Here is a 9,140-nt window from a genome sequence, read left to right as displayed (position 1 = left end):
TCATTTGTATTTATATTGAAAATTTTTAATTATTAATTTTTACCCTATAATCTATTTATCTATCATCTCACTTCCTAATTTAAGGAATTTCAAACAATTTTTGGCAAAAAATATAAATTTAAACAATTGACTATGATAATGATAATAATTTAAAAATATTTTATGGAAATTATTAAATTTAAATAAACATAAACATAAATTAACTAATCTATCTCTTACTTTATTAAGTTTTTTTCACATACATGTTTAAAATATTATTTTAACAAACTTATGTATTTAATTTTTTTAAAAAATACTAAATAAATAGGTTTATATAACTAATAAATTTAAAATATGAATAAAATTTAAAAGAATATATTAAAAAAAGATATTTTAATTTAATATACGTAACTTAACTGTTAACTAATAGCTAAATAAATAAAAATAAAAATTTAAAAATAAAAAGTATGTTTATATTTTGTAACTTTTACTCCTCTGTTTAAAAATATAAAATATTTTTAATTAAATCTGACCCTCTGATAAAGTGATTATCTACTTTTAAACTAACTTTATTTTTTTGTATTTATCTATATTAAACACCCTATAATAAATATAAAATCACTATCAACAGGGATATTTTTTAAAAAAAGACAATGATTATATCTCGAAAGATTAAAAATATCTTACATTTTTTAATATTTAATTTCTTAAAAATACCTCATATTTTTAAATAAAGGGAGTAGTTACTAACTTTAAGAGAGATTCATGTAAATTTTAAAAATTAAAAAGTCTTTTTAGTTAAGATAAAATAAAAGGAAAAAAACAATATATTTTACTAAGGATACTAAAATAATTTTTCATATGTATATTCATTTTTATCTTTTAAAATTAAAATATTTCTGTGGATCCAATGCGATATAAATTTAGTTTGTATTTATAGCAAGGTGCGTAAAATTAGACCGGTTATTGAACCAGTCATGGCACTAGATCACGAATTAGTGGTTCAATTAGGGTTGAATCGGTGGCAAATCGATCATGATTAAAATAATATAATTTAAATAAAAAGATATTAATTATAAAAACATTCAATCAAATCCAACCATTCAAAAGTCTAACAGTAATAAAATACAACACTTTAAATATCTATCATTACAATTACAACTCTACAATCTCAAAAATCTAGAGAAGAGATGGAGATAGAGTTGGAGAAGAGACGGAGAGTCAGAGACTAAGCTAGAGAAGAGATGGAGATAGCAGAGACATAGATAGAGCTGGAGAAGAGACGGAGATAGAGTTGGAGCTTGAAGAAGAGACGAAGATTAAGCTAGAAAAGAGACGCTAATTAGGTTAGGGCGAGAGAAGAGAGACACAGATAAAAGGCCGAACTAAATGCTGTTTGAAAATCTGGAGTGAACTTAGCGTGCTCTACCTCTAATTTTTATTTTTTGACTTTAGTTTCACTTTTTTTTTATTATCTTATTTCTGAACTCAACGCTCTGAAAAATAAAAATAAAAAAATTTTAAAAAAAAATAACCCGGTTAACTCAGTCAACCGGGTTATATCGGGTCCGAGTTGATTGAGTTACACCGATTCATCCCTTATCGATTTAAGAGTATACTGGACAAGAAATCGGGTCACCGGTTTTTGGATTGATCCGGCCGGTCCGATCTGGATTTTCATACTATAAATTTTATAGTATTTCTTGGATCATCCTGCTGAGTTTGTGCCTTTGTGGATCAGATTCCCTGCGTACTGAATCGCACTTATACACACCCAAGTGACTAGTTCTGCATTGGCCCAGCGAAGTGAAGTGGCAATTTCCTCTCAGTTTCCTCTAATCGGCAGTTTCTGCATTTCGAATCTGTTCAAGTACAGTACTCGTTCCTATCTCCGTTTCTTGTTTTGCTTCTTAACACGTACACTGGTTGTTAAACTTGAACTGAAATGCATTTCTTTAAAATCTTTTTTCAATCGTATTAAGTGACATCAAGACAAGAAACTTGTGTGTGTTTTTTTTTTTAATATATTTATCGTGTAGCAGGTGGAGACTTTATGATTGTGCGTTGGTGAAGATTCTGATCATTTAACCTTTGGGGAATTTCTAAGTTGTGAACCCCAGAGAGAAACTTAACTTATGGATCGCCTCAATGATTCTCCCAACCTCATGATAGTTTCTGATCTCGATTGCACTATGGTAAATCATAAATGACTTGCTTAGTTTTATTAACTGATGTCTGGGTGTTCTGAAATTAACTGTTCGATTTTACTGCAGGTAGACCATGATGATCCTGGAAACTTGGCTCTTCTTAGGTTTAACGCACTATGGGAAGCCTATTATCGGCGCAATTCTCTTCTAGTTTTCTCCACCGGTAGATCACCTACAAGTTACAGAAGGTTAAGAAAGAAGAGACCATTATTGACCCCTGATATAACAATCATGTCTGTGGGTACTGAGATTGCTTATGGTGAATCCATGGTGCCAGATGATGATTGGAAACAATATCTGGATAATAATTGGGACAGAAAAGCCATTACAGAAGAAACGGCCAAGTTTCCTGAACTAATTCCCCAGGTTTGTTTCTACCCTATAATCTCGTTGATCGTCAAATATATAAGATTTAGATTAGTCAAACCTGTAGTTTTAATGTTATCATAGAACTTTATGTGTATATAATTACTTGTAGGCCGTGCATTTTTTTTGCATGGGCTTATGCTAGTTGATACAATTTATTATGAGGGAATAGTATGATCATATTTTAGAAGTTGATGGAGATTTGGTAATATGGGATACTAAGCCTCACATTGACTAGCTTTAGGGGTCGGTTTTTTCACCATACTTAGTACCCTTTAATTGATATTAGAGCTTGTTTGTCGGCAGTTCCAAAAGAGGCTACTCACAGAGGGTTTTGATTGGCAGGAGACCAAGTTAAATGCCATGAGTGCAGTCGCTTGGATGTTGTCTTTTTATAGCCAATTGATAGAGATTTGGTATCATGAGATACAAGCCTCACATTTAGTAGTATGGGATGCTTAATGGAATATTTAAGTAGGTTAGTTCTTCCACCTCAACAATTAGTTTTTGGGGTAGGGTTTCCATCCCACTTAGGTACCCATTAGAAGTCACCATCTGAGACAATGGGTTTTCATGTAATAACTGTCAATGTTTCAATTTTCTGGTGTAACTGCAGCCAGAAACAGAGCATCGACCGCACAAAGTTAGCTTTTATGTTGAAAAGGGAAAGGCCTCAGAAGTCATTCTTGCTCTCTCCAAATGTCTAGAAAAACGAAGGGTAAGATTGAAGCTGATAAGCCATCAGTATGACAGAATTTCTTCCACATCATTTTCAAAGCTTTACCTAAACATTAATGCATGAGACTAATTTTTTTCATTAATCTGAACTGACATATGAGTATAAATGTGCCCAGGTTGTCTCGATGATTACTAACATTTTTAAATTTGAAAACTTCCTTTCCATTGTATTTAGGTTTTGGAGGTTTCATTATGATATTCACATGTTCTTTCTCAGTTAGATGTGAAAATAATTTATAGCAGTGGCACTGCTCTGGACCTATTGCCCCAAGGTGCTGGCAAAGGACAGGCCCTTGCCTACATACTTGAAAAATTCAAAGCTGATGGAAGAGGACCAATCAACACTCTTGTCTGTGGAGACTCAGGAAATGATGCCGAACTTTTCAGTGTACCTGAGGTCTATGGTGTCATGGTATGTAATGGTATATGTCATGAGTCTCACGCTGAGAAGCCTCATAAGTGAAGTGAGTTTTACAAGTGTAAAGGGTTCTCCCACCCAATAGACTAGTCTTTTGGAATGGGCTCTCTCTTTAAACTTGTACTCATAACAGTATAATAATGTCTTCGGTGACCATATCTTATTCAGTTTTCTTCTTATTCTAGCTCTTGAACTTGCAGGTCAGTAATTCTCAGGAGGAATTGCTTCAGTGGTATGCAAACAATGCAAAGGGAAATCCAAAAATAATTCACGCAACTGAGAGATGTTCGGCGGGCATTATACAAGCCATTGGTAACTTTTCAGTAGGTCCAAATTTGTCTCCAAGAGATATTGTTGGGGAGACAGTTGGAAATTTTTTTAGTCGTGAGCACGAAGTAGTGAAGTTTTACATATTTTACGAGAGATGGCGGCGTGGAGAAATTGAGAATTCTGAGCAGAATGTGCAAACTTTAAAATCGACCTTTGTAAGTTTAATCTCATTTTAGATTTTGAATTGCTGGACTTTGCATGTATGGTTAGCAGTAAGTAAAGCTGAATCTCTCATTTGCACAGCTAGTTTAAATGAGCATTAGGATTTCTATATTTTATTATAACAAATAAAGGTGGAAATAAAGGGAAAAAACTATAGTCTCGACACATAAAAAAGAAATATAGAAAAAAATAAGTTTGAATCAGTTTAGAAAAGACTCATTGACTCTGATCATACATTCTTTTTTCTTTTGTTTTTATTTATTTATTTATTTTGGGTGAAAGACCAAACACTTTTTCTGGTTTGGTTAAAGAATTACATGAGAAACAACAACAACAACAACAAGTCTTATCCCACTAGGTTTTGGTGGGGTCAACTAAATAAATTGCATGACGTCATTGTACTTTATCAACAACCAAGCTTTTAGATATATTGTAACTATTAGGTTTTGTTCAACAATTTTTTTGAGTATTCTCTCTTATCTTCCTTTACCCCTCTTCACAGGTTCTAAGATTATTTGTTCCACTTTTCTCACTAGTATCTCCCACAACCTTCATTGTATATGTCGAAACCATCTCAAATAATTTTCTATCATCTTCTCCTCAATATTTGTCACACTCAGTTTTTCTTGCATATACTTATTATGGATTTCATCTTTTGTGTATGCCCACAAATCCATCTCAACATCCTCATTTTTGCTAATCCAACTTTATACTCTTGTTGTCCTTTTGAAGTTTAATATTCATTACCATAAATGTGGATGGTCTTATTGCAATTTGATAAAATTTTCCTTTAAGTTTATTAGATACCTTCCAATTACAAATTACATGAGAAACAAAACTTATGAATTTGCTTTTGATATTTGGTCTATGAATTGCAGAGTTTTGTCTCTCCTTTAACACGCCTAGTTTTTACCTGACTGTTATTTAGAAACTCTTGATTGAGAAAGGGTGGGTCCTGGGTGAGAAATTAATCTTGCATTTTCACTACCACATAGTTTCTACGCACTTGTTTTTTAGAAACTCTTGATTTGCGAAAGGGTGGGTGAGAAATCAATGTTGAATGTTCGCTGTCACGTTATTTTTGTTGGCAGCATTATTGAATAAAATTTTCTATGAATCTCTGGTCTTCTCCCTTAACTGTTCATATTGATTTGAAGAGTTCCATTTTAATGTCTATGCTTTTCTCTAGCATCATGCAGGAAGTTTTGTCCATCCATCAGGAGTTGAAAAAAATAGGCTCCAAATCTTAGATGCCTTTGAAAAGTTTTATGGGGACAAGCAAGGAATAAGCTTTCAAGTTTGGGTGGATCGTGTAAATTTTGCAGAGATTAGTTTGGGATCATGGCAGGTCAAATTTGACAAGTGGGAATTATCTGGTGAGAGTTATTTAATATACTACTCTGCTTAGTATTTATTTTTATGTCTTCATCTTTCTTTTTGTCATTTCATGATGGTGTCTTCTTTTTCTTTTTTGTTTTTCTTTGTTTGTGCTTTCTAATTATTGAAGCACTGGTTTCTGGGTTTTGGTGTTTTTTGTGACTGAAATTTTAATATCTGGTATACTAACATTTGTGTGGTTCCTAGTCTTCCTTTAAATAGCCTTCAATATTATTTTTTCTTATTCTATTTATAAATCACTTTCAGCATTTTCACTAGGATTAAGGAAAACTTTAAATTTCATTAATTTTGTCTAAAAATTCAACAAGTTTCCTACTTTACTCCTATTAAATATACATACTTTAAAAATAAAATAATTTAGCATTTAATAACTTTCCCAACATTTAATAGGGGCAAAAAAAGTAAAGATGAACACAATAATCATTGAAGTGTCTCATAAATAGCACCAAGCAAATACTCTCTTTCTCTTCCCTATAAATAAGACCAAAGGAGCACCTAAATTTTGGCTTTAACTATTCTGTTTCTTGACAATACGAGTATGGAATTCTCACATCTCTTTATGTGTAGGACGAGGCAGTTACATGGGTATTTATACACACTGACGTCGGCTACTGTGATTACAATAAACGACATAAAATACTTATTAAATGACTAAAATAATTACAATTTTTACTATTCTAACACTCCCTCTCAAGTTCAAGGGATATCTTCATGTCAAGGTTGAGGGTTAAGTTCCTTAAGAAAACATCAGGGTAGTGTTTGGATTTTGGTGGGGTAAAATTGATTATCAAATGGAGTTTTAAAATAATTGATTATCAGATGGACCTGAAAATAGCTTTTCCTACAATGGAGTTTTAAAGCCATAGTTGATTAGTAAACAGAGTGGTAAGGAGCCAAGGTTTGAATCCATTTTGAAATATGTGTCCACATTTAACACTTGATCGTCTCTTAAATAGGATTACCTTCAATAAAAATATGCTTGTATGCAATTAAAAAAAAAATGGATTGGTTCTCTCACCTCAATTGATAACTTTTAAACTCAAACGGAAAAATCTATATGTATTTTTTTAATATTTAGATTGGTCTATATCACAGCAACATATTCATTCTGCATCCGTGGTACTTTCTCAATATAATATAGTGCCTCAGTCTTAAACGCGTTCAATATAATGAGAAGCTTAGGTGCCTAGGAACAAACTCATAAGAGTCATTCATCATTCCGTCACTACCTAAACGAATAGCCAATTCGTTAGTGTCATAATGATTGATAAATTCTCAATTTACAGGACTCTTGTTTGAATATTTTTTTCAGTATTTAACTTTTTCATCATTTTTCTTCTACCAATAGTTACTCTGATCAAGCCATTATCATTCTGAATCAGGGAAAGGATTGCAAGGTTGTTCAACAAAGGTTTTGATGAATTCAAAGGTAAACGATGTTTTAGGTCTTTTCTAAAATGTGCTCCCTTTTTTGTTTAAAACTTTGTTTTTTATATAGGGTTGTATGCTTTGTGTAAAAGCCCGATTAGCCCGATCCTGCTTGAACCATTTAGGCTCAATAGGGCGGGCATTGGGCAGGGGTCAAAACTTGCCCATCCCATCCCAAACATGTCATTTTTATTTTTTTAAACTTTTTGTGAAAAATATTTATTTTATAGTATTATATTTTGTTCAGAGTTATTATGTATTATATTATGTTTATGATCTTTGTAAACATTTGTTATCATTACGATTTTTAAATCTCTTTCAAAATCTAAAAATTGTTTTTAACTAATGTAAAATTAGTTAAAAGTTGTTAATCATATGTAATTTTAAAAATAATTATTTTTATTTTAACATTAGTTTTATAAAGAATATATTTTAAATGATGATAATTATATTTTTCAAAAATAAATTTTTTTAAAAAAGTATTTTTAAAAATTATTTCAGGTAACCTCAACCAAACACCCAAACTATAAGTCCATGCCTGGCACAATCCTAACCATGTGACCATTTTTATCGTTTAATATTTGTACTTAGTTTCTGTCCTAAAAGCCTCCGGAGTTTTGCAGGTTGATTCACCTGATGAGTTTATATGGATGCACTTACATCAGACTTGGTTGGATGGTTCAGGACAAAACGACGATGATAAGATCTGGTTTATTTAGGTCAACATTTAAGATTTAACTTCTTAATATTCTGCATAGATTATTCGGAGAATGACAGTCGGGGACCTATCCAAAACATTAACGTGACCTTAAAATTCAGAAATGACGGGGAAAGACCAATGGCCCTTTGGGAATTAAGAAAAATAAACAGATGGGCAAAACTGCCCCTGTCTTGAAACTGTACATCAAGGAAATATGTCACAGACTTGCCACCCCATTACTGGCCTGTTGTCAACAACAGGGTGTTCACATGATCGGTTTAATTCAGTTTTGGACAAAAATCAGATCAACGGTTCATCTAACCACGACACCTTTATGATTTTTTGGATAATTGGTTTGGTTTGGATTGGTTTGGTGTGGATCAAACTTGAAAGGAGTTTTTTATTTTTTTTAATTTAGTTAAATTATACTTTTAATTTTTTGATTTTATATAAGATTTTCATTTAATCTTTTAATTTTATAAAGTATTTTTTTAATATTTTAACTTTAACATTATTAATTTTAAATAATTATTTTGTGGCAGTCATTATTATTTTTTAAAAATAAATGTGATATAATAATATTTGAAAATATTTTGTCATTATTTAAAAGTTTGATGTAAAATTTTTTTTTTGTAATGAAATTAAAGTTAAAGGATTGAAAATATATTTTATAAAATAAAGATATTAAAATAAAATTTTGTATAAAGTTAAAGGATTTAAGGAATATTTTAGTCTTTTAATTTTTACAATCTTTTCAGAATTTATATACAAAAGGCATATTTATTGATAATTTTTAACTTATTAATTAGCACCATCCATTAAAAAACTCGAGGGCAAATAATTGAAAAAACATCTCACCATAATTATACAAGTCACGATTTTTTTATGCCACAACCTTATATAATGAACACCAATTCATAATGAATTTCATATTTTAGCTGAAGGAAAAATAAGCCATTGAAGACTGAAAATGTATTGAGGCAAAAGGCAGCAAACAAAGTGTCGCTAGCAAGAATGTGAGATGCATTGGATGAGAGCTACCTGGGATTGAGCTTATTGATAAGTGTATATTTTATAATTAAATAGGTGTAGATTTTAGTTTGAATTTAATTATATTTATTTAGATTTCATATCTATTTAATATATTTATATATTTTTTTCTCATCACTTAATTATAAGATAAAAAAAATTTTAATACAAAATTTACTCATATCTTTTTATTTATATCTTTTTATCTTTATATTTTGCAGAAAAAAAGAATAAATCAAATAGAAGGAAAGAAGGAAAAGAAAAAATATATATATATATATATATGTCTGAGTTTCACATCGATAAAGAACAAAAGAAGAAACCTTCACTTTAACTATAAATACTCCCTCTATCAAGAGGAAAGGCGTCCAATCACTTATCTGAA

The 9,140-nt window shown here is 30.8% G+C and overlaps 1 protein-coding gene across 3 annotated transcripts; it reads left to right on the top strand.

The window, feature by feature from the left end:
- Positions 1-1,691: 1,691 nt before the first annotated feature.
- Positions 1,692-8,093, top strand: LOC129293423 (sucrose-phosphatase 2-like). Of its 3 annotated transcripts, none has more exons than XR_008589155.1 (9): positions 1,692-1,849; positions 2,022-2,174; positions 2,253-2,552; positions 3,169-3,270; positions 3,508-3,702; positions 3,909-4,193; positions 5,390-5,576; positions 6,947-7,027; positions 7,650-7,664. XR_008589155.1 is itself a non-coding variant. In XM_054931379.1 (9 exons), the coding sequence occupies exons 2-9, from the start codon at positions 2,115-2,117 to the stop codon at positions 7,743-7,745; spliced, it is 1,272 nt and encodes a 423-aa protein (XP_054787354.1). In that variant the 5' UTR covers positions 1,692-1,849; positions 2,022-2,114; the 3' UTR covers positions 7,746-8,093. The 3 variants fall into 3 exon arrangements, 2 of the variants coding, with proteins under 2 accessions (XP_054787354.1, XP_054787355.1); XM_054931379.1 differs by having other exon boundaries at positions 6,981-7,027; positions 7,650-8,093; XM_054931380.1 differs by having other exon boundaries at positions 1,697-1,849; positions 2,019-2,174; positions 6,981-7,027; positions 7,650-8,093.
- Positions 8,094-9,140: the final 1,047 nt, after the last annotated feature.

This window comes from Prosopis cineraria, unplaced genomic scaffold (assembly GCF_029017545.1).
Source record: "Prosopis cineraria cultivar Desert tree isolate PC_DT_omini unplaced genomic scaffold, ASM2901754v1 PC14, whole genome shotgun sequence".
Lineage (NCBI taxonomy): Eukaryota > Viridiplantae > Streptophyta > Magnoliopsida > Fabales > Fabaceae > Prosopis > Prosopis cineraria.
This window is presented reverse-complemented; position numbering and strand designations above follow the sequence as displayed.

Coding starts and splice junctions, on each gene's coding strand:
- LOC129293423 (XM_054931379.1), top strand. CDS start 2,115: ATGGATCGCCTCAATGATTCTCCCAACCTCATGATAGTTTCTGATCTC. Junction 2,553..3,168: donor TTCCTGAACTAATTCCCCAG/GTTTGTTTCTAC, acceptor GTGTAACTGCAG/CCAGAAACAGAGCATCGACC. Junction 7,028..7,649: donor AGGTTTTGATGAATTCAAAG/GTAAACGATGTT, acceptor GGAGTTTTGCAG/GTTGATTCACCTGATGAGTT.